We start from the raw sequence: 26,005 nt of genomic DNA on the forward strand, positions 1-26,005 counted from the left end.
ACACATCGCTGGCTTACAATCCTTCATCATGTCAGTCAGGATTTCAATCCCCCCTGCATAGAACAAGGGGATCTGATCAGGCTTGGAAAGAATCTCCAGAAGATTCTTGGTCGTCACGGCTGTTTTTGTTCCTGAATCCAGTGCTTCCTGGGCTTCCTTCTCTTGAAGGTCTGCTTTCTCCTGAAGATCTACCTGATTCAGGTAATCTAGCAAAACAAGAAGGAAAACACAACAAAACCCTAACAATCAACATGTCCACACATGGAGCAACCTTTTTTTGAGGATGGGAGGCTGAAAGGCAGAAAGCATTAAAATAATTCAGACTCATCTTCCGCAAGGAAAATTTTAGGAGGTGTGTACAGTTTCTTCCAGGAATCTTAAAACATCTTGGGAATTATTCAAGGACAATATTGTTCCTTGTCTAGAAGGTTTGGAGGGAGGATGGTGGAGAAAAGGAAGAAGGCCAAGAACAGAGGAAGAGGAGCAAGGCGGGGTGTTAATGAGAGGACTTGATTGTGCAGGGCTGGGCATGGCTGTGCTTGCGGCCAAGTGCAGAGAAGACATGGAGGGCACCCCAGGACCAGAGCACAGAGGGGAGGTGCAATTTGAACAAGGACGTCAGCAGGAAGTCTCACCTTTCACCGGTGTCTGCAGCTGGGGGTTTATTTCTAAGATCTTCTGATAACACTCTCTAGACTGGAAGAAAGAAACAAGGTCTTGAAGAGTGGTTAGGGGGGAACGGTGATTGTAAGAAAGGCACAGGGTGTCATTATCTCCTCCCAGCCTCCCCAGCTACCCGCGTCGGAGGCAGGCATGGGGAACGCAGCATGCATTTGACATGTTGTTTAGGCTTTCTTGGTTCTGTGAGGTAACAGGTATTATTTCAAATTTTATTTGAAAAAATAGTGTTGTCAGATACAGCCTGTGATGGAAAATATCCAGTCCTAAATTCTCGTGGCTCATGTCTGGCTGGGATAAGAATAATCATAAGGTAAATGCAGAATCCAGATATGATATTTGCACTGAGAAAGAACAGGAGGCTACCTGTCAGATATGCTCACAGGGAATAAGGAAATAAATGAAGCTAGAAACACTGTTGACAGAGACTTGGGAACTGGAAGCGAGAACTGCCTATTTAAACGTACAGGCTGCCAAGAGCTGGTAAGGGGTCTGTTCACGGGCCATGGAAGAATCAACTAGAACACTTGAGAGTGAGAGGCTCATTGAGGACACTGTTAGGTAGAAAGTTTCTGGAAAAGAAAGATTCTTGTTAATGGGGCATGATGATGGGTTTGGGGCAGTACAGTCCTCAGGGCTATCAACGCGACCAGTCACTGAAAGAAAAGGCTCAGAAAAAACACCCCAAGAAAACAAAAAATGAAAAACAAAGAAACGTTCTGAGATACCTTAAAAGCTCAAGGCTCATCTAGAAGATTAGGATTAAGAAATGAAATGAAGAAAAAGCATCACATTAAAACAGAGAATAGTGTTGCAGGATATCAAACATGGTAACTGTAATAGACTGAATGTCTGCATCCCCCCAAAATTCAGATGTTGAAAGCTAATCCCTAATGTGATGTATCTGGAGGTGGGGCCTTTGGGAGGTGATTAAGCCATGAGGGTGGAGCCCTCATGAGTTGATTAGTGCCCTATTAAAGAGACCCCAGAGGGCTCCCTCACCCCCTGCTGGCTGTCTGAACTAGGAAGCAGGTCCTCACCAGACACTGAATTTGCCGGCATCTTGATCTTGGATTTCCTAGCCTCCAGAACCGGGAGAAATAAACCTTCGTTGTATAAACCATCCGATCTATGGTATTCTGTTATAGCAGCCCAAAAGGTCTAAGAGAGTAACCCTGTGTCCAACTTCTTTTTAACCCTAGCTCTAATCTATCAGCAATTCTTGTTGGCTTCACTGTCAGTATATAAGCAGAACCCCGGCACTTCTCACCACCTTCATCATCACCAACCTGGTCCAAGCCACCATCATCTCTCACTTGGATAATTTGCTGCAATAGCCTTCTGACTGGTTCTCTCTTCTTTTCTTACATGTCAAGATATATTCTCAATACAGCAGAGTGATCCTTTAAAACATGAGTCAGATCATTTCTCTCCTTTACTCAAAACCCTCTGATGGCTCCCAGCTCACTCAAAATAAAAGCCAAGGTCCTTCCAAAAACCTGTAGGGCCCTAGGGGATCAGTCCCCCACGTATCCCCCCTACCACCTGTTCATCTCATCTCCTCTCACTCCCCTCCTTGCTTGCTCCATTCTAGCTATCCCTCTATCTGGACCACTCTTCCACTGTATAATATATCCACATGGCTTGCTCACTTCACTCCTTCCCTTCCTCCAGAGAAGCCCTCCCTGACCACTCTCTGTAAAACCAATCTCACCTTCACCACTTCCTGATTTAGTTTTCTCAGTAACAATAACACTTATTGCTACCTAACATACTACACATCTACTTATTTGGTTTCTATCTTGGGACAAGTCGCCCCTACCACAAGAATGTGAGTTCCCTTAAGTCAAGGATTTTGTCTTGTTTGCTACTGTATTCCTGTTGCCTAGGACGGTGCTTGGAACATAGACAGCATGCATTAAATATGTGCTGAGTGAATTAATTAACTGAATGAATGAATAAGTAAATGGAACTTGGTGGAGGGGGGAGATTAATATTTTCCTTTTTACTTCTCTATTATCTGACCTTATTACAATAAGTCTGTATTACTTTTAGAATTAAAATCCAACAAAGAATAATTTTTAAAAATGTACAATGGGGTCAATTTCTTTTTAAAAATAATATATCTTGTAAATGGAAAGATATCTCATGTTCATGGACTGGAAGGCTTCATATTGTTAAGATGGCAATAATCCCCAGGTTGATCTACAGATTCAATGCAATCTCCATCAAAATTCCATCTGGCTGAGTAATATTCCATTGTATAAATGTACCACATCTTCTTCATCCATTCATCTATCAATGAACATTTAGGTTGCTTCCATGTCTTGCCTATGGTAAATAGTGCTGCATTGAACATTGGGGTGCATGTATCTTTTTGAATTAGAGTTTTCTCTGGATATATACCCAGGAGTGGGATTGCTGGATTATATGGTAGCTCTATTTTTAGTTTTTTTAAGGAGCCTCCATACTGTTCTCCAATTTACATCCAACAGTGTAGGACAGTTCCTTTTTTCTCCACACCCTCTCCAGCATTTATTATTTATATTACTCAGCCATAAAAAAGAATGAAATAATTTCATTTGCAGCAACATGGATGGACCTAAAGATTATCATACTAAGTGAAGTAAGCCAGACAAAGACAAATATCAGATGATATTGCTTATATGTAGAATCTAAAAAAAAATGATACAAATGAACTAATATACAAAACAGAAATAGATCCAAAGACACAGAAAACAAACTTATGGTTACCAAAGGGGAAAGGGGGAAGAGGGATACATTAGGAGTTTGGGATTAACATATACTCACTACTATATATAAAATGGATAACCAACAAGGACCTACTGTATAGCAAAGGGAACTACTCAATATTTTGTAACAACCTATAAGGGAAAAGAATCTGAAAAAATAGGTGTATACATATGTATAACTGAATTACTTAGCTGTACACCTGAAACTAACACAACATTGTAAATAGACTATACTTCAATTAAAAAAATTCCACCTGGCTTCTTTGCAGAAATTGACAAAGGAGATCCTGAAATCTGTATGGTAATTCCAGTCACCCAGAATAGCTAAAACAATCTTGAAAAAGCAGAACAAAGTTAGAAGAGTCACACTTCCCAATTTCAAAATTTACTACAAAGCTGTAAGAATCAAGACAATGTGGCATAGGTATAAGAGTAGACATAAACAAATGGAATAAAATTGAGAGTCCAGAAATAAACCTACGCATTTATGATCAATTGATCTTTGACAAGGGTGCCAAAATCATTCAATGGGAGACAAGACAGTCTTCTCAACAAATGGTGCTGGGACAACTGGATATCCACATGGAAAAGAATGAAGCTTGATCCTTTCCTCACACTATATACAAAAATTAACTCAAAGTGGATCAGAGATCTAAATGAAAGAGCTAAAGCCATAAAACTCTTAAATCTTGGATTAGGCAATGGTTTCTTAGATTTGATATCAAAAGCATAAGCGACCAAAGAAAAAAATAGGTAATTTAGACTTCATCAAAATTAAAAATTTTTCTGCTATGATGTGAAAAGGCAACACAGAGAATGGGAGAAAATATTTTCAAATAATTTATTGGATAAGGGACTTGTATTCAGAATTTATATTGAATATTATATTACTATATATAATATTTATATTACTTTATATTGAATATTTATATAAATATTCAATTTATATTATATTGAATATATTTATACTCAATATAAAAAGACAAATAACCTAATGAACAAATGGACAAAGGATCTGAAGAGGTATTTCTCCAAAGAAGATATACAAATGGCCAATAAGCACATGAAAAGATGCTCAACATTATTAGCCATCAGAGAAATGCAAGTCAAAATTATGAAATACCACTTCATACTCAGCAGGATGGGTATAATAGAAAAGAAAAATAAATAACCAGTATTGTTCACGATGTGAAGAAATTGGAACCATACACTACTGGCAGGAATGTCAAATGGAGCAGCCACTTTGGAAAACAAGATGGCAATTCTTCCAAAGGTTAAACATAGAGTTATCACGACTCAGCAGTTTCACTCCTAGGTGTATAGCCAAGTGGACTGTAAACATGTGTCCACACAAAAACTTGTACGTGGATGTTCATAATAACCAAAAGTGGAAACAACTTGAATGTTCATCAGCTGACAAATGGATAAATAACATGTGGTATAGCCATACAAAAGAATATTGTTCAGCAATTTAAAAAAATGAAGTACTGTACATATTACAACATGGATGAAACTTGCAAACACTATGCTAAGTGAATGAAGCCAGTCACTAAAGACCACATATTGTATAATTCTATTTATATGAATGGTCTAGAATAGGTGAATGTACAGAGACAGAAGTAGATCAGTAGCTGTCTAGGGTAGAGGGCGGGGTGGAGGGGAGGGGAGCGACTGCTAATGGGTATAGGTGTTTTTGACGAAATGACAAAAATGTTCTCAAGTTGATTGTGGTGATGGTTGTGCAACTCTGTGAATACACTGAAAACCACTGAATTGTATATTTCCCATAGGGGAATTGTTTGATACATGAACTATATCTCAGTAAAGCTGCTATTAACAATATACAATATCTTAGTGTGTATATCTAACTGCATGGTTACTTTCAGGTGATGAGATTACAAGTGAATTTTGTTTTTTCATCTTTTTGCTTATGTCTTTTCTCTCCAGAGATGCTCCTCCCAGGACTGAACAGACACTGGTAGAAGATACTGCAGAAGAGATTCCTACAGCAGGTGGGGCTGTTATCAGATGACACTCAACATCCTTCCCAGCTCTAAGATCTTAAGATTTACCCTGGAAAATACTAAGAAGTGGATTAATATCTCATCAACTTGGAGGAATGTGGTTCTTCTCTGAGACAATCTGAAGCACTGCTCCAATATCAAACATGCCACTTAAGGTTCCTCTAGCACTTACCACACTGTAGTTCTTTAGGGCCAGGTGGGCTTTTCCCATGTGGAAATATGCTTTTGTGCATTTTTCATCACACTGCATAAAAGAGAATCACTGATCAGATGTTCCGGAAGACTTGAAGTTATCAGCCCCTCCCCCAACTGCCCGGCTAATAGGGTTAGGGCAGTGCTTTGATTCTCAGGACAGCCACCAGAGTTGACAATTAAGACTTTTCTGTGCATCTGTAACTAAACTAATTGATGCCTGCAAGGAGCCTGGATGCACAAGTAAGCTCTCTATTAAATTAATTCACGATACTTGCCAGTTTTCATTTCCATTTAATGAGACAACCAGGAAACAAACCAGAAACCCTTAGTTTAGAAGAGCTCTTGACCTTGGCTGAACATTAGAATCACCCAGGTGCTTGTAAAAATCCTGATGGCCCAGCTGAAACTCACACCAATTAAATTATACTAGTGGGTAGGACTGAGGCATCAATAATTTTTTAGACTCTCCAGGTGATATAAATGTGCAACCAAGTTTGAGAACCACTGGTTTATTAAAAGGTAGGAAAATTTATGCTGGGTAAACAGCTGAGGTTACTATCATATATTTAAGTTCCTTCCTTGAGATAAACCACAACATATATACTAAGAACTTGCGTTCCTATCACTTACGATCAGGAGGGATGCCCCCTTCAAAACTTATGAAACTTATGGCTGAAACGATACCGCTTGCACAGGGGGCCCTGCACCTGCCTGCTTCGAGTTATTATAACTCCAGAGGGAATGATGTGGCACAAAGACATAAACTATAATTTAAAGCATCCAGTTAATTCATTGAATCCCTTTTACGTGCCAGGCATTGTGCCTGGTTGGATGCCATCAGGGGTATAGATGTAAAGAGGTTAAGGGTCCAAGCTCAGGCGTCTAGAAGGTCCTGGGTGAAGCCCTGTCTGCCTCTCACCAGGAGTGGCACGCTGGCCAGGCCACCCAGCTTTTCTGAGGCTCATTTTCCTCATCTGCAAAGTGGAGATCATAATAGTGTCTCTCTTGGGCTATTGTGAGGAGGGAACGTGTGTAAAACACTGTGGTACCAGGTAATAGAGGATTAGCTGCTGTTGTTGCAGTTACAGCAAAAGCAATCCATTTCAGGGCAAAAAGGAAAATTTAAAGAAAAGCCAAAGAATAATAGAAGGGGTAACAATAATTGTTATATTTGGAGAGGCCTTTATAGATGCATTTTCATGAATATCGTTTCCTGATTCGTTGCTAAGTGAATGACAGTAATAATATTAGTGCATTATTGTTCAGTCCTGACCATATGTTTCATATGCATTATCTCATGTAAACTTTATAACAACTCTATGAAGTAGAGATAATTATTAACCCCATTTCACATATGAGGAAACTAGGGGTTGGAGAGGTTCAAGGTCACATAGATTCTAAGTGGAAGAGCTGGGATAAAAATCTAGCCATTTGACTCCAGGACCCAAAGCCTTAAAAATTACACCAGATCTCCTTCAGAAAAGTGCTACAGCAGTTGAGTAGAAGGAAATCCACTCTGAAGACATATAGTCTAACAAAGACATACTGTGTTTCAGAGGATGCAAAGACAATCACTCGGAAACCTGCGGGGTGGGGGGCAGCTGAAATACAGATGCGAGAGCCATTGGCAAGAGTGACAATTGAACCCACCAGAGGAGACGAGAGCTTTGAGGGAGAAACTGTAGGAGGAAGAAAGGCAGGGAGCTGTGGCGCGAACCCTGGAGAACTCACAGAGGATGGAACTGCGGAAGCGGGAAGGGAACTGTCAAAGGGAACAGAAACTCCGGCACCGCAGCTCACAGAAGCCACCTGTTCACAGCACCTTCACCGGCAGGGCATCAGGGTTGCAACAGGGGAAAAGGAGCCCCAGATCGTGTCCACGTCCCACTGTGCCATCGCGAGGGGTGCATCGTGACCACACTTCCTCAGACACTAACACAAAGGGCCACTAATGGATTTTCTCACTAATAGGCCCTTTCTCCTTTGATGAGGTCTCAACCCTCACCAGGATTCTCTCAGTTGAACCCCAGGTCCCCTCAAAAGGAATCCTGCCTTCAGAGGAAGATGCAGTTTATTGTGCAGGAAGAGTTCTGCCAAGAAAGAAATGATTCTGATCCTAATTAAAACCAGCGTCGCTGCCTTATCTTCCCTGACTAGGAAGATCAGTCTTGAAATGTCATCACATGGGCTTGTCTCTGCCAATTCACAAGTGTCAAAAATATTAAACTGGCATGAAAGTACTAATACTACGAATAATGGGGTGCCGCTGACATTCACTGCTGATATTTAAAAAGAGTGAAACTTTTCCTTTTAATTCACAGCTTCCACATAGAGCCAATGATTATTAGTTTTTAGAATTCCTTATACATTTTTTTCCCATCCCTCCAAGTGTTTACCCAGTCGTCTTCAACGGGAGCCTCGCTGGGCGTTTAACAAGGCTGGCTGCTGGGTGTCAGCATTTTTTAATGTCAGCTGTGCTGGGCCTGCTTTGCCTCGGTTTCACCGTTAATAACATCGTGCTTCAGTGAACATTTAGGGAATGGGCCAGTGTGTCGTCCTGAATCAGCACGAGGCTGTGAGTACCTCTTTGGTCCTTTTCAGATCAGAAAAGATGCTCCAGGAAGCCCCACAAGGAGATCTTGTTTCTGCCACAGAAGGAATGAAAGCCACACCCAGGGATGACGGGGTTTCCTGGATTCTGGGCAGAAGCTGTTTACGGTCAACAATTCAGGGCACCAGCCTAGAGTTAGGCCAGTGTTAGCTATGTGATCCCACACAGTTTACTTAGTTAATCTCTGAGGCTCTGTTTCCTTGTCAGAAAGATGAGGATAACTGTGGTATTGACCAGAACAGAAAAGACGGCTGTGAGGCTCCAATGAGACAGCTCACGGCCAGCATGCAGCAAACGGCAGCTTCTGCTGTTACTGCTGAAACACCAGAGGAAAACGCCCTTGCCTCTTTCTTCTCTTACAGATGATAGTAGAAAAAAGTCATGATCATATAAGGTGACAAAGCAGGCTAATGGATCTCCCCTGGAGCTGTGAAGAACCTAATGGCACCAGTTTGGGGCAGTTCTCATCACTTAAAGACTGTCACGATGCAGTGGGACAAGGTGTCCCCCACACCGTATCTTCTAGGGGGTAAAGCGATCAGGCACTCCAGATATCCATTTTGGTGGGATGCTCGTGTTTTATAAACCGTTGTTAGTAAAGGTGAGTTTCGAATTCACCTGTTTTCTTGCTTACCCTTTCAATAAACAGTAAGGAAGCAGGTGTGGCCAATGTGCTGCTGCTGAGATGTGCTCTTGTCTGGGGGCCACGCTCATTAAGCTGGGGTAGGCAGTGCTGGACCAGGGGAATCTATGCCATAGGATAAACCTGGCACGTTCTCCGGGCACTTCACTTTTACTTGATTATAGATTATTTAAAATAACATGGCTATATTAAGACAAATAAATAACATCTTATGGCATGCCGTGCAAAATTTGCAAGGATTTTTAAGATAAAACACGTGTCTAAAAAGAAATTTCATGCTCTCTGCTTCTAGACCCTCCAGGGGCTCATGTTTGTTCTGTTAGCACTTCAGCAAGGAAGGCTGAGAAGCACTGGTTTTGGTTATTTAGTTAAGCCCCTGTGACAGAGTAACTTGGGGGAATGTGGATTAAGGGTTATTTAAATATTTAGTCATCTGAAATAATGTTCCTATGAAGAGATCATGACATTTCTCTTTTAAAACCCTTCTAATATTTCTACCAACAGTCCTTCCTTCTCCCACCTTTGATTATCTGTTCTGTCAGGTTTCAGAGGAAATACCATGCACAGCATTAGGCTATCAGCCTGAGGCCTGACTAGTATCCAAGCTGAACGACAGGAATTCCTTCTTCTGATTATTCCTCTACAAGGAGGGGGTGCCATGATACATTTCCAAATTATCACAGCCGGAGAGGAAAAGCACGAACTGATGAGGAAGAATGGCAACACTGTGGCAACAAGCCCCCGAGGTCAGCTCTGGAAAGAGAAGGAGGCGTTTCCACTACCACGTGGAGGAAAGCACCTGATAACACAACAGTGAAGGGTGAGCCATTGCGATAAAACCCCGAAAAACTAATATTAACAGCAGCTTCTCCAGAGTACTTCCCACAGGCAAGGCACCGCGTGCATTATCATAACCCTCACGACAATTCTATTCGTTCCCATTTTACAGATGAGGAAACTGAGACCCTGACTGCAGAGCCTACACCCTTTCCTGCCATGATACACTGGCAGCTCCCCTCTATTCACTTCAGGACTGAGACATCTGGCCCCAGCAAGCCCAGCTCCATCATGTGAAAGAGGAAACAATCTTCTTACCTTCAGAGCCCAGTCACAATCCACCAGTGCCTTCCGGTACTCCCCAAGTTTGATATAAGCCTGTAAGGACACAAACAGCTGCTACTCATACACAGCTCTGTAGCCGGCAGTCTTCAGTCAACACAGAAAGAGTAGTCGGGCAGGAGAGTGGTGATGAGAAGTAACTCGTCCCTACCTGTACCAGTCAGGGTCCCAGCAGGAAACAGATGCCGCTCACACAGGGTAACCGGGGAGAGTTTAATACAGGGACTATTTACAGGGTGAGCGCAGGGTGGAGGGAGACCAACAGCCATCACCCCTGCCAGACCTGAAGAGGCAGAAGGAGGAGCAATGAACAGAACGGAGAGGGTCGCTGTGTGAAGAGCACTGCTTAACAGGAGCTGAGGCCCTTAGTAGAGCAGAAGCTGGGAGAACAAAGCCGCAGTTCACTTTCCTCCTTCCTTCTCATCTCGTTGGCTGAACCCAAATGGAAGTTAGAAAGCTGGGAAGCCAAGAGGGCAGTCCACAGAGGTCAATCCCCCAGGGCACAGAAGGATCTGGAGGGGCAAACAGAAAACACCCAGCACACTGACCACCCCTACAAAGGAAGAGCTAGCTTCTGGAGTCTACCCTGCTGTGAATGTTCCAGAAGGAAACCAGATGAGAAAGGGAATCAAAAAGACAGATAATAACAAGAGTTGGTGAGAATGTAGGCAATCAGAACACTCATACACTGCTGGTGGGAATGTAAAATGGTGCAGCGATTTTGAAAGACAGTCTGACATTTCCTGAAAAGGTAAAACACAGAGGTACCACATGAGCCAGCAATTTCACTCCTGGGTATATAGCCAAGAGGACTATAAACATATGTCCACGCAAAAAGTTGCACACCAGTGTTCATAGCAGAATTATTTATAGGAGCCAAAAAGCAGAAATGACTCAAATGTCCATCAATTTTTGAATGGATAGACAAAATGTGGTAGATCCAGGCAATGAAATACTATTTGGCAATAAACAGGAATGAAGTACTGATGCATACTACAACATGGATGGACCCTGAAAACACTGTTAAGTGGAGGAAGCCAGACACATAAGGATAAATATTATATGATGTCATTTATATGAAAAGTCCTGAATAAGCAGATGTATAGAGACAGAAAGTAGATTAGTGGTGGCCTAGGGCTGGGGTGGGGGAGGGGAGGAAGACTGGGGAGTGACTGCTTAAAGGGTACGGGGTTCTCTGGGGGATGATGAAACTGTTCTAAAATTGGTTGTGGCGAGGGTTGCACAACCCTGTGAATATACTAAAAACCACTGAATTGTATATTTTCAATGGGTGATGGTAGGTTATATCAATTGTGTCTCAATAAAGCTGTTATGGAAATATGCTTAAGAAAAAGTTCCCCTTCTTTCCTCATGAGTGCAGCAAGAAGGAAGAGATATAGGAAATGAGCTGACATTTAAGAGTCAGACCACCACCAGGAGCCCTCGGTTTCAAATGCCTTGGGGCTCTCTTCTGGGATCTCCTAGAATTGGGGAAAATCTTGAAAATCAAGAATTAACTCAGAATTCTGTGATCCACTCAAACTAAACCGAATTAAGAATTTGGTTCATTTATAGTTTCAAAGAGGTGTGATATATTAACAAATGAAAGTCATTTAACAGCAAGCACCATGGCTACTATACCCTCTGTATTTAATTACTGGACATGGAAGGTGCTTAATAAGTTCTTTTCAAGTTGCACAAAGTAGACTTTAAGGGCTCTTCTTTTGGAAAGTTCCCTAAGAAGCAGCAATGATCACCCTGTTGGAAGATAGGAAAACCAGGCACCAGGGTCCCATCAGCCACCAATAATAGACCCAATACTCCATGGAGGTTTGCCCATTTTCAAAACTGTACCAGGGCACTGTGACATTCTGAACAATAAATCTGATGAGATATTTCCATGGACAGGCCAAATATGAGGTTAGCGTTATAATTCATGAGAAATCTAAGCATTCAGCCAAAGTGAGGAGCAGGCAATAGCCAGCTAATGGGATTTCTGCCGGGGAGCTCTTCGCACCAATAGATAGGAAGCTGCTATGCAGTGCTTTCATTAACGGGGCTTCAGTACTAATTGAAGACGACGACTCTGAGCCCTCTGTTCTATAAGGCACCACCCTTTCCTCCGGGTGTGGGGTTTCATTAGAAAGTCAGAGGATGTGAGGAGGAAACGAACATCCTTCTAGACAACCGGAGTCATAATTTCACGACACTGTTATTCAGGATACAGACTCTGAAAAATTCCCTATGGGCTTCAACAATTTCTCTACAGAGCCTTTCACTTTCTTTCTTTTTCTTTCTTTCTTTCTTTCTTTATTTTTACTTTTTTTTTTAGCGTTACACGGGCCTCTCACTGCTGTGGCCTCTCCCGCTGCGGAGCACAGGCTCCGGACGCGCAGGCTCAGCGGCCGTGGCTCACGGGCCCAGCCGCTCCGCGGCACGTGGGATCTTCCCGGACCGGGGCACGAACCCGTGTCCCCTGCATCGGCAGGCGGACTCTCAACCACTGCGCCACCAGGGAAGCCCCTCTTTTTCTTTTTTTAAAGCTTGGACCCAACACCCTATAAATTCCCTGTTCTCTTTTGTTTTTCCACATTTTTAAAAGAATGACTTTTCCAAATGGCAATTAAACTCCTGATTTATCTAAATTACACCAGCAATTTATTGATCATAATATTAGCTCCAGGAGAAAAACACGGCGATGAAAGGGTAGGTTTTCTCTCCAGCAAGCAGCGACTCTCAATTCTCAGGGTCCTCATTAAGTGTTTTCTAACATTGTGTGCAAACAGGGAGGCATTTTAAAAATAGTCAACGGTTCAAATGATTCTTAACACCAGGCAGCACATTTTGCATTTATTTGTCTCTGAATAAGCTTTCTCTTTGGGAAAAGTGGGAGGAATTGCCTTCCCAAAGCTTTTCATTGCATTTACTTATTTTTATCCACAGTCATTCTTAATGCGATTCTCCAGAACTAATCAAAGTGTTGCTTAAACTTGAGTACAGTAAAAATGCAACTAATTTAGATGAATCAGGGTATAGACCATCTGAATTAGTGTAAGTCTGAATTACATAACATTTTAAAGGCCATTCAATTTTACAGCTTTCAAATAACTTCAGAGTAACAAGACTGACTAAGCATCAGTAGGTAAATGTTCTGGAGACCACATCTGGTGATAAATAAAAAGGAACTATGATTATTCTATTAATTGTTTGCATTTAAATGCTTCTTTTGATGTGTCAACAGAAATGCCATTCCCTTAAATGGACTTATTGTGCCTCCACCCAGTGTTATGTAACTTAACAAGGACTTATTGAACATCTGTTATAAGTAAAGCATTAGGGAGAAAAGTATATGGCAGTTTTTACCTTCAAAAAGTTTATAATCTTGTTAGGGGGCTAAGAAGTACATGGCAAAATCAACCTCTGGCCATTTTATTTACTGATTCTCTTCTTTATTACAATTTTTCTCCACAAATGGGGCTAGGTAAATGACACCTCAACCTGAGTCTGATTTATCCAAACTGCTGAACTAATGAGCTTATGTTGTGCTTAGATTTATTTATCATTAAATCACTGTCACTGCCCAGACTTTCTGGACTGCTAACGTCCTGTTTCTTGCACTCTTCCTCAACATACCACAGCAGGATCTTCTTAATCTTGAGTTATAGAAATTGGAGCTGATGAATCTCTCCCTCTTGTAAATGACATGGCGTCAAGTTCATCTCACCCAGGTCCTGCTGACATATCCCGATCATTGGATAATCATGTCCACGAATCTGCCAATTTTTCAGGCCTGAGCAGCAGAGAGCCTTCCATACACAAATTCAAGTACTTTTCAAAGATAAGGTCACAGGTGACATTTTTGTTTCAACTGAGAACTATTAATTTTGCCCCTCATTAAGTAGTAGATTAAAAAACATCTGGGTGATGGTTTTTACCTGGTGTTCCAGGAATCTGAGCTCGTCTGTGATATAAAACGGAGGTATGAGGGATTTCAGAAACTCAAAATTTCTGAGAAATTTGCTCTAGGCCCATTAGCTCTCCAGTATACCCCAGTCACAGAAGCTTAATCAAGGAGGGATTGATACGATGGGTAAGAAATTAACAGGAGAGTAACCCTTAGGAGTGTAGACTGGCATCAAAAAAAGAAGCTGAACAACTTCAGTGGTGGCAGAATTCCAAGGTCTCATAGACTGTCTCATTCCACTAGATTTCTTGTCTATACATGAGGGAAAGTGCCTGGCTACCATCAGTGATGTGCTGGAGCTGACTTCTACTATGGAGAGAACTGATTATGTGTAGCTGTTCCCAAGTTCTCCTTCAATGGTTCCAAGTTGGTAGCTTGAAATTGAACCACAGCGTAAGTATTTACATCATGGAAATTGGCAAATGCTCCATACAAATCAGCCCCCACCCCCAACCCGACCAGAGCCAACCGTTACACAGTTACGAGCACAACACTGGCGCCATCTGGTCTCATCTTTCTCTGCTTTCACAAGGTTAGTGGCTACTGTTCCCTGAGGAAAGCCCGTGGACACATCCTTGGATCACTCACCTGGGCTCGGTTGGTGTACAGTACTTTCATGTCCTTCAGCTTCTCCAAACCCTCACTGTAGCACAGGATGGCTGTTTCATAATCGCCTTTGACAAATGCTTCATTCCCCTTTTCTTTTAGGGCTGTGAGAATAGAAGTTATACAGGTGAGCTCTCCCCACACACTGGAAGAAAATTCTTTCAGACTTCATTGCCCTGATTTTCCAACTCTACTTTGAAGGTCAGAGCTTCCATGCATCCAAAGGGGGCCTGTCACTTACTTCTCTCTGCAGATAATTCCAGGTCGGTTTCTGTTCTCTCAATCTACCGGAAGTCTTCTAAGCAGCTTCTCAGAAAAAGTAAATGTTTCTGCCTCAAGGCTCAGAACACCCCAAACTTGCCACAAAGAGCAAGTCTACACATTCAAACGTCTCATAAAGAGATTCAAACAACTAATTTTCTAGCAAATATGGAATCGTTCAGATCTGCAGCACACATACCACTGAGTGGTATAAAATAAGTGCTGAAAGCATTCTTCTGTCATGTGTATCTTCCTCACCACACACACAACCCCAGTTCTTTCTTTTCCTTTATTTCCCCTCTCCCTTCTCCCAGCTTTGTTTGCTTGTTTCATTTTTCTTTTTCATTTCTTCATCTGTGCCTCAGGCTGGACAGCAGTACCTCACTCCCATCCCTCCCTACTTTCCAAGCATCACTTAGTGCTGCGAAATCCATCCATGTGCTTTAGAAAGGTCTGACTGTGGAGGCTGACTCAGGGCTGTGTCTGACTCCCTGCTTGTTGCTGTGGGAACAGGAAACAGACTAGTTTCCTCCTGGCCAGGTCCCATTGCCTCAGGCCCATCATGAACCCACCCACTGGGAATCTTGATGTCCTCAAACATTAGCATAGAGACTTCCTTGCTGTTTCTAGCACAAATCACCCTGGCTATTGAAAAGTGAAAAGACTGACAATTACCATCTGCTAAGACTTTGTTTTCCCTTCTTCTTTCGGCACGTTCTTTTGCATCCTTCTCCATAGATGCCAAGAAGGCCTCTGACAACAGCGTAATTTCAAATATTAAAAAGAAAAATCCAAATACTATAATCAGTTCTTTAGCTCAAATTCAGAAAAAAGCTACTTTAGAGTTTTAGAGCCACACTTTTCATGCATTCACATGTAGGCACATGTACACGCGCACACACACACACACACACACACACACACACACACACACACAGATTCGGAGACAACTAAGATGACATTTTCTTAATTTGACAGTAAATGGTAATCTGTGTGATGTATTATTATACATGGTGACTATGTCTGTGCTTCAGATTTGAATTATGCCTTTTAAAAGAGTTTTTCTTTGAAGACAGACTTTTTTGTTCCACTTAGCATAATGAGCTTCTGGGCCTGAGCAACTGAGAAACTCTCTGGATCCCTTTAAGCAGCTAAGAGTAAATTGGATGAAACAGAATAACTGAATTCAGTTTACAAAAGACTGGCCAGGAGAACGTAGGAAAAACCCTCTGAGTACTGTCCCCTCCGACTACTAGTGACAGAATTGAGTGATCAGTAGGTTTTTGTTCATGGGTTGTTTGTAAGCCCAGAGGCTATAATTTAAGGGTCTGGAAGCTACAATCAGTAAACACTGATCCTAAAGGAATAATACACATTAGAAAGAGAGATGCTGTCCTTACCTGTGTTTATTTCATCTGTATTCTGCAGGGCACAGGTTATCATAAAAACAAAGACACAAATTTCAAAAACCACTCCCTCATTTATACATATACAAAGCAAGAAGGCAGATCAATTACAAGTGGGGAGTAGGGTCATTTCCTTTAACCATCGATACTGAAAGGCTCAAAATTCAGGGGGCTTGCTGTTAATCAGGAGATCTAGTTATGAGCACAATTGTTATGGGGCTACATCTGCAGAAACAAGTGCGAGCAGGTCAAGGGACCACCGCTGTGGCTGTATGAGTTGGAAATATGAGTTAGTAGAATACATTACCTTAATGGCTTAAAAATGGTCACAAGCTCAGTGGGTATAGAGGCCAAATTTTCATTAAAACAAACCCAAAGGGTTGTTTAAGGATGACCCAGAAAGATCAAGAAATCAGAGTTTATACTTCCTTGTGGAAAATAAATCTAGTGAATCTAAAAATCAAAAGGCTATTTCAGCCTCACCAGGCAGTTGAGATTAAACCACTGCTTCCTCTGCTTTATGCAGACCTCCTCACTCTGTCTACTTAGATAACTCCACCATAGGGAAAGGGCACCTTTGTGGGAGCTTGTGGAGGGCTGATCATGGTCTTGTTCACGGTGGTCCTGCACTTGTCCTCCTCTTGGTCTTCCTCTGTAAACTGCAGTCTCTTTTCTGTCTCGAGGACAGCTTTCTCTTGTACGACTGGGTCATCAGAATTCATCTCCTGAATTAAATTGGCTAGAGGAGAAATCAGAAGTGAATCATTCAAGCAAGGTCTTCAAAAAGAAAGACTCCATTCACTAAAAAGATGGTGTAGAAAATTTCATGGGGAAGGACTTTTATTTTTCCAGCTTTATTGAGATATAATTGACACATGACATTGTGTAAGTTTAAGGTGTACAACATGGTGATCTGACACACGTATACACTGAGAAATGATTCCCACACCAAGGTTAGTTAACACACCCATATCCTCATATAATTTCATTTGTGTGTGTGTGTGGTGAGAACATTTAAGATCTACTCTCTCAGCAACTTTAAAGTGTATAGTACAGTATTGTTAACAATAGTCATCATGCTGTATATTAGATCCCCAGAACCTATTCACCTACTAGAGAATTTGTGTATATGTGTGTATTTAAACATCTTAAATAAATGGTTTTTACAAAATGTGCATTCTTTTGCAATCTAGTTTTTTCTCCTAATATGCTTTAGAGATTTGTTCTTGATACTAATAGTTGCAGTTGATTTATTTTAATCACTGTATATACCACAGGTAATCCATTCTCTCATTGATGGACATCCAGGTGTTTTTAAATTTTTTTGCTAGTGAATAAATGACGAGTCGAATATCTGTGTACATATTTCCCCATGCACACATGTGACATATTCCTCAGGTTACGGCTGTATCAAGTTTTATTCCTATAAGCTGTGTACAAGAGTTCCCATGCCTCCACATCCTAGTTAACGCTTGTTGTCAAACTTTTAAGTTGTTGCCACTATAACGCATTTATCCCCTTAATGTTTTCATTTGCATTTTCCTGAACATGATTGGGATCGAGCATCTTTTCATTGGTTTGTAGGCCATTTGGATTTCCTTTTCTGTCAACTGCCTGCTCCTATCCTTGGCCGATTTTCTATTGGGTTGTTTGTCTTTTTCTTATTATGATTTCTTTATATATTCTGGACTGATATGTATTTGTGAACATCTCCCTGTGTACGGTTTGTCTTTTTATCTGTTTTTATGGAAGCTTTTGTTGAAGAAATTTTCTATGTGTTAAATGTACCAATATTTCCCGTAATGCTTTATGCCTTTTGTGTATATTAGGTTTACAAATATACTCTTATATGTCTTCTGTATGTTTTAACGTTCTGTTTTTCTCATTAGGGTATTTAATCCACCTGGAGCTGACTTTTTTTTTTTTTTTTGCCGCACTGCTTGGCATGTGGGATCTTAATTCCCAGACCGGGGATTGCAACTGTGCCCCCTGCAGTGGAAGTGCAGAGTCTTAACCACTGGACCACCAGGGAAGCCCCCTGGAGCTGACTTTGCATAGGGCACAAGCACCTTTTGTTGAAGAGTCCCTGCCTTCCCACCGATGTGTTGTGCCATCCCTGTTACATGCGTGAACCTGCTCTAGGCTCTTTATTCCATTCTACTGGATCAGCACCAAAACTTCTGTGCATAATTACTACAGCTTTATAATGAGTCTTGAACATCTGATAGGGAGATCCCACCTTCTTATTTTCCTGCAAAATTTTCTGGATTAATTCTTGGCCTTTTGCTCTTCTGTGTGAACTGTGGAATCAGCTTGTTGAATTCTAAACAAAACATTTTTGGGATTTTGATCTAAATTGTGTTGAATGTAGAGAATAATTTGAGAAGAACAGATTTCCTTACCTAATGTGTCTTCCCATCCATGATAAAATATGTCTCCACTTATTTAGATATTTTATGTCTTTTAATAAAATTCGTATTCACTAAACTCAGAACTTTATTCTAATTTCATTAATCTCTCTGTAATATCCTTTTTCCATTCCAGGATACCATCTAGGATATCACATTACATTTAGTCATGTCTCCTTGTAATTCTCTGAGCCATGACAATTTCTCAGACCTTTCTTGCTTTCCTTGACAGTTTTTTTTTTTTAACATCTTTAATTGGAGTATAACTGTTTTACAATAGTGTGCTTTTTATGGCTGAGTAATATTCCATTGTATATATGTGCCACATCTTCTTTATCCATTCATCTGTTCATTGCAGCTCTATTTACAATAGGCAGGACATGGAAGCAACCTAAGTGTCCATCAACAGATGAATGGATAAAGAAGATGTGGCACATATATACAATGGAATATTACTCAGCCATAAAAAGAAATGAAACTGAGTTATTTGTAATGAGGTGGATAGACCTGGAGTCTGTCATACAGAGTGAAGTAAGTCAGAAGGAGAAAAACAAATACTGTATGCTAACACATATATATGGAAGCTAGGGGAAAAAAATGTCATGAAGAGATTAGTGGTAGGACAGGAATAATATTCCTGTCCTACCACTAATCTCTTCATGACATTTTTTTTTCTTAGATTCCATATATATGTGTTAGCATACGGTATTTGTTTTTCTCCTTCTGACTTACTTCACTCTGTATGACAGACTCCAGTTCTATCCACCTCATTACAAATAACTCAGTTTCATTTCTTTTTATGGCTGAGTAATATTCTATTGTATATATGTGCCACATCTTCTTTATCCATTCATCTGTTGATGGACAGTTAGGTTGCTTCCATGTCCTTGCTATTGTAAATAGAGCTGCAATGAACATTTTGGTACATGACTCTTTTTGAATTATGGTTTTCTCAGGGTATATGCCCAGTAGTGGGATTGCGGGGTCGTATGGTAGTTCTATATTCCTTGACAGTTTTGAGAACTACTGGTCAGGTATTTTTTGTAGAATAGTTTTCAGTTTGGGTTTACCCGTGTTATTGTCACAGTCAGACTGAGGTTCTCAAGATTTTGGGAGGAAGACCATAGCACATATTAAGGGTACACGTTATCAATATGATTTATCATGCTGTTAACTTTAACCACCTAAGGTAGAGTTTGTCAGCTTTTTCCATCTTAAAGTTACTTTTTCCCCTCTTTTCCTGTACTGTACTCTTTGGAAGCAAGTCAGTAAATGTATCTCACTTTCAGGGGTGGAGAGTTATGCTCTACCTTCTAGAGGCAGGAAAATCTACATAAATTGTTTGAAATTCTTCTGTATGGGAGATTTGCCTTACAGATTTATTTACTTATTTATCTATTCATCGTTTATTTATATCCATATAGACTCATGGATATTTATTTTATACTTTGGGCTATAATCCAATACTGTGTTTGCTTTCTTGCTCAAATTGTTCTAGTTTTGACCACTGGGAGCTCTTTCAATTAAATTTTATAACCTTCCCCATAAAGGTCTTGCATATATTTTGATGGATTTATTTTGGTATTGTAAATGAAGTGTTGCTGGTATATAGGAAGTATATAAGAATGTAACTGAATTTTATACTTTAATCTCCTATCCAAAAACCTTGCTCGATTTCCTTCTTTACTTTAATAATTTACTTATAGATTTTTTTGAATTTTTCTCTGTAGACTCTCTGCCCGAGCCCTCTTCTCTTTTTCTACACCTTTCCCAGGAATTCCTGTTCCCTCCTACGGCTCCAAATACCATGCAGATGCCAGTGTCTCCTAAGTTGACCTCCCCAGCTACTCCCTCTCTTAGGCTGAGACACAAAGCCAACTGCCTTCTGAACATCTTCACTGGAATGCCTTACTCATCTGCCTATTCTCTTTCTCCCCAGACTGTTCCTCCTTCAAATGCCCCTATCTCAGCAGATGGTCCAACCATCCACTTGTCATTCAATCAAGACTCTCAGGCTCATCCTTAGGCCTTTGTTCTCCCTCCACCTTCGCAGCCATCAACACTAAAGCCTGTCAAGTAAGCTCTGAATTCTCTCTGCAATCTGTCTACTTGTGTCCATTCCAGCCACAGTCTCTTCTCCCTGGAGCACTGTAACAGCCTCCTAGCTGGCTCTCAGCACCTGTTTGCTTCTCCCCTCCAGTCTACCACTGCCAGAGTGACTTTTCTAAGGTGTAAATCTGACCATGTTGCTGCTCCGAGTAATCCCTCCAAAGGATTCCCATGGCTCTCAGAATAAATACGAATTCCTTACCCAGGCTTCCAAGGTCTTTCCTGATCTGGCCTTTCTGGACTCAGATGGGACCTTTCTCTCCTTGATCTATTCTCTCCAGCTATACTGAGCTTTTTAATCTTTCAGTTTCTCAAAAGTACCACACTTGCTCTTAACTTCCATCTTTCCTACGTACTTTCTCCCCATTTAGAATACTCCCCTACCCTCTCCCCAGTGGCCAACTCCTACTTCAGATTAGTGCTTAAACCTCATCCTTTAGGGAAGCCTTTATTTGTGGGCTGAATTGTGCCCCTCTGCCCCAATTCATATGTTGGAGCCCTAATCCCCTCAGTGTGACTGTATTTGGAGACAGGGCTTTTAAAGAGGTCATGAAGGATAAATGAGGTCATAAGGGTGGGGCCCTAAACCAATTGGATTGACGTCCGTATAAGAGGAGGAAGAGACACCAGGGATGTGCACACACAGAGAAAAGACCATGTGAGGACACAGTAAGAAGGGGGTTGTCTGCAAGCCAGGGAGAGCGGGCTCAGGAGAAACTAAACCTAACACCTTGATCTTGGACGTCTGATCTCCAGAACTGTGACAAAAATTAATTTCTGTTGCCTAAGCCCCCCAGTCTGTGATATTTTGTTACAGCAGCCCATCAGACAACTCCCTAATCTGAGTTAGAGTCTCTTGCATTTTACCAATCTCTCTTTGTAGCATACATCACCCTTGAAATTACCTGTTTAATATCTGTTTTCCCCACCAGATTGTAGGTACCATGAAGGAAAGTAATTCTTATTCATTGTTACTGTACTCTCCAGGGTCTAGCAATGCTCAGTACACAGCAAGAGACCAAGAAATGAATGTATAGAATCTATACACATGTGGCTATATAAATTTAAATTACTTATAAACGAAATAGAGAAATTCACTTCTTTAGTAGCACTAGCCACATTTCAAACCCTCGATAGCCACTTGTGGTCACTGGTTACCACAGTGGACAGTGCAGATTATAGAACATTTCTATCATCACAGAAAGTTCTATCGGATGGCACTGATATAAATGATATGGAAATGAACTTGGGGTACGAATGAATGTTAGCCAGGTAAAGAAAGACCGGGAGGCAGAGGGAAGGACAAAGGCAGCAGGCAGAGGATGAACGGTCAGGGGGTGTGTGGGGAACCGGAAGCTGTCTGTAGCTCAAGTGTGAGGTACGGGAAGGCGAGAGAGGTAAGGCCAAGGTCACGGGAGGACTTAGGTCCTGATGAGAGCATGAAATTTATTGGGACTGCGGGGAGAATGCAAGCAGAGAAGTGGCTGGGTCAGATTTGCATTTTAGATACATTACCCTGTGGGGAGTGTAAGCCTGGAGGCGGGAAAAACAATCAGGGGGTTGTTGAAGTCGTCTGGATAAGAGAACCAGAACAAAGGGAGGTTGGAGAGGTTGGAGCTGGAGGGAGAAGGCAAACCTGAGGGCTGATTAAATTAAGGGCTGAGAGGTGAGAGGAGGCCAATGTGACTTGTAAATCTGGGGACAGCAGTGCCACCAAGTGAGACTACAACGAATGGGAGAGTAGGAGAAGCAGGTTTTATTTGGCACTGGGCGGGGACAGAGAAAGAGACGATCAACTAACCTTTGGACACATTAAGTTCATGGTGCTTGAGGGATACGATGGGTGTGACAGTTGGCATAGAGTCTGAGGCTCAAAAAAAGTGGCTGGTAGCAATTGAGATGTGGGGTCATCCCAAGGGTGGTAGCTAAAACCACGTGCTTGGGCTAGATCACCTTAAGAGAAAGGTGAGCAGTGGGCCAGGCCAGAACAACATTTGGGGGATGGGCCGAGGAGAAGAAGCCCATGACAAACCCAAAGAACACCTTAAGGATGTACCATCTATGAAGTTGCCTGAACTATTTTTAAAACCATTTTATTCTTTGGACCCATACAGCCTGTGAGAAGCAGCAACTTCAATATATTTCTACTTGATACGTAAGGTTTGTTTCACTGTTGGTTTTCTCGTCTCTATCCTCAAACAAGCTCCCTGAGGTCTGAGCGGGGACTGAGTGCTTTGGAATCTCCTGTATGTGATCTGTGTGGTCAGAGTATGTCCTTTGAGATCCCACCTGTCTAAGCAGGGGAAGGGTCTTCCTGCCTAGAGGAAGAGAGACAGTAGTATGACAAGCAGGAGACATCTATGTAATGTGATGGACCCTGCGGGAAAGCCTTTTGACTTTGCCTCTGCAGCTCAAAACCAAGAATGGCTCTCCCCTAAAACAAGAGGGATTTCAGACTGATCAGTGAGGCTCCTGAGTGATCTCCAAGGGAACAGTAGGCTCATTGGTGATGGGGAAATAGAAGCTCCTTTTGACCTGATTCTACACAGAAGGGGAGAAAATACAAGGAAGAGCTGTCAGCCTGAATTCAATCAGAATGTTAGCAGCTTCTCTGATACCAGTTAACAGCCAAAAAATATTACCCCCAGGCTCCAATATTACTTGCTTCTCAATACCCCTGCTGTTTAATCTCAAGAACGTTTTTTTCCTTAAGAGTCATAAACCTGTCAGGAAACCCATGAACTAACTTAGAGTAATCATCTCTCTTTAATCACTCCACCTCCCTAAAGTAAAATTTAATTTGTATATGATTTACTGGTACTTACTGATTTCATCTACATTTTTAAGAAATTTCTGCAGGTCTTCCTCTTGATAGTCAGCCATTGTGAACCAGAATCCCTGAGGGAGGCAGCATAAATGATGAAAATTAATAATAATAAAACTCTAAACAGAATTTGTCAGGCTGATTAGCCTTCTAAAACTAAGAGCCAGGTAATTATTTTTAAGATGGATTTGTGTTTAGAGAAGTCATGAATAACAAGCAGGGTGATCTATTTCACTCTGACTGCTGTTAAGGCCAAGGGACCCTCATTATGTGTGGCCATATTTCTGGAAAGCTGCCAGCCTCCCTCCAATGGGGAAAGTGCTCTTCAAAATGTCCCTACAAAGCCAACATCAGCTGCTGTGATTCAGGGACCTGGCTTGAAGGCGGCCAGGTGGAGAGCAGTCGACAGGCCACCAGAGATGGAGGAGGACACTAATGCTTCACTTTGATCATGACAGACTGGCCCAGCCAGAAGCTTTGGACCTGGCTGTGTGACAGGTAGCCAAAATGGGACAATTTGCATCTAAATGTCCAAACTATTTAAAATATAAGCCTCTGGCTTATTTCTGAGGAGTGAAGAGAAGCTACAAATTGCATGGAGGGATTAGAACTTGACAGCCCTGCACGCCAGCCTCTCTTCTCCTCTCCAGGTACTTTAGTTGGATCACCACTCAGTTGTTTTTGAGTGAAAGGCCTCATGCTACAGCCAGTGGTTCTCAAAGGTGCACCCACAGACCATAAGAATCATCCAAAAACTGGTTTAGCATAACATTCTTCAGCCTTAGCCCAGAGCCCCTCAATTAGTAACCCTGAGAGAGTACCCAGGAATATATAGTTTTAAACACTCTCCAGGTGATTCTGATTTACAGCTAGGTTTAATAACAGTGTAGCCAAATAAGACACCTTTAACTGGAAATTTGAAATCTGCCAGGAACAAGCCCTGAGTTGTTTGATTTCTCTGAGACTCTCTACCAGTTATAAGCTGTGCTACCTCAGCTAAAGTCACAACCTCTCTGACCCTCAGAGGCCTCATTCATTCTATGGAAACTATAATACAAACAGAGGGCTATCCGGGGATTAAATTAAAGCACCAGGTAGGCAATGAGTGGTAACTGCAAGGCATCCTTATCTATAAAACAGGGCTGGGGACCTCTGGCTTAACTAAATGATCTCTAGGTTTCTTTCCAGCTCTTAACAATTCAGGCTCCCGTGGAACTGAGGCCTAGTCAAGTGAGTTGACTTGCCCAAGTTTAGGAGAGGCAGAAGGCAGGCTCACAACTCCCGCGGGCAGGCGCCAAGCCCTCTGCTCCCAGGCCAGGGTCTAAGGGCGCGCCATGCCTGGGCAGCGAACCCACCACGGGACGAGAAGGCTAAGGCACGGTGATGCCCAAGGCGCCCGACGGTATCCACTTCACTGGGAAGGAGCCTGCGCCCCGCCTGGAGCCAGGAGACCGGCTCTCCCCAAATGCCCCTTCCCGGAAGGCGCAGAGGGGCGGGGCCGGCGGCACCGTTGCCCGGCAACCGCTCCAGAGCGTCCACCGGCCGAGTGCCCGCCGTGGAGGTCCCGGCGGCCCTCAGCTGATACCGTCCCATCCGCCGGGGTCCAAACCAGCGTCCTCTGCTTGGCTCTGACGGCCAGATCAGGCCCAGGACCAGGGCAGACCCCGGGCCACCCCGCTGCACTGACCTGAAGCGCCCAGAGCTGGACAGGAAATGGCGGCTGTGGGCGGGCGGTGACCGACTTAGGCTGAGGCGGGGCGGAGCCAAAGGGCCAGGGGCGGACGTGGCCCCGTGCACGCGCCCTGCCTTCTAGTTCCGGAGCGCGCAGCCAAGTTCAAGGCCGAGCTGGGGTGTGGGAAGCCCGCTGGGGACCGGGGAAGCTGGGAGGAGCAAAAGAAGCCCGAGTGACCTGCGCTGATCCCTAAATCAGCGCCAGGTTTTGTCTTCTTTGTTTTCTGGGGTTGGAGGGTGTGTCACTTGCATTAGCTTAATATCCCTGGCCCCAAAGAGGGAAGGTCTGCCGCGTACTTGGGAGAGGCAGGCTTGGGTGTGAATCCGATTTTACTTATTAGTATATGCGAGACCTTCGGAGAGGAGAGTTATGTGATCTCTCTGATCTTCAGAGTTCTCCTTTATATAAAAAATGGAGAAATGGCACTTTCTCATAAGATCTACGGTTAAGGTGCCAGGCACCTAGTCAGTAGGGATAAGTGATGGTTATTATCCAGGGAATCATAGTATTTAGAGCAGAATGAGACAATGGACACATTCACAGAGAGAGAGAGAGAGAGAGAGAGAGAGATTTATTGTAAGGAGTTGACTCACATGATTATGGAGGCTGAGAAGTGCACCATCTGCAGTTGGCAAGCTGGAGACCCAAGGAGCCAATAGTGTGAGTTCCAGT

The 26,005-nt window shown here is 42.4% G+C and overlaps 1 protein-coding gene across 1 annotated transcript in view; it reads right to left on the bottom strand.

Moving 5' to 3' along the window:
• The window catches only part of LOC102986356 (tetratricopeptide repeat protein 12), a 57,573-nt gene extending 32,254 nt beyond the window's left edge, over positions 1-25,319 (bottom strand). The window contains exons 1-10 of the mRNA XM_024131247.2: positions 25,289-25,319; positions 23,603-23,675; positions 16,836-16,999; positions 16,255-16,276; positions 15,530-15,607; positions 14,576-14,697; positions 10,000-10,059; positions 5,628-5,699; positions 636-696; positions 18-206 (exon numbers count right to left, since the gene is read on the bottom strand). Of these exons, the coding sequence (XP_023987015.2) occupies positions 18-206; positions 636-696; positions 5,628-5,699; positions 10,000-10,059; positions 14,576-14,697; positions 15,530-15,607; positions 16,255-16,276; positions 16,836-16,999; positions 23,603-23,660 (826 nt within the window). The 5' untranslated portion in view covers positions 23,661-23,675; positions 25,289-25,319. The remainder of the gene's footprint in view (positions 1-17; positions 207-635; positions 697-5,627; positions 5,700-9,999; positions 10,060-14,575; positions 14,698-15,529; positions 15,608-16,254; positions 16,277-16,835; positions 17,000-23,602; positions 23,676-25,288) is intronic.
• Between the last annotated feature and the right edge of the window lie 686 nt (positions 25,320-26,005).

The sequence above is a fragment of the Physeter macrocephalus genome, chromosome 16, assembly GCF_002837175.3.
Source record: "Physeter macrocephalus isolate SW-GA chromosome 16, ASM283717v5, whole genome shotgun sequence".
In the NCBI taxonomy this organism is placed as follows: Eukaryota; Metazoa; Chordata; class Mammalia; order Artiodactyla; family Physeteridae; genus Physeter; species Physeter macrocephalus.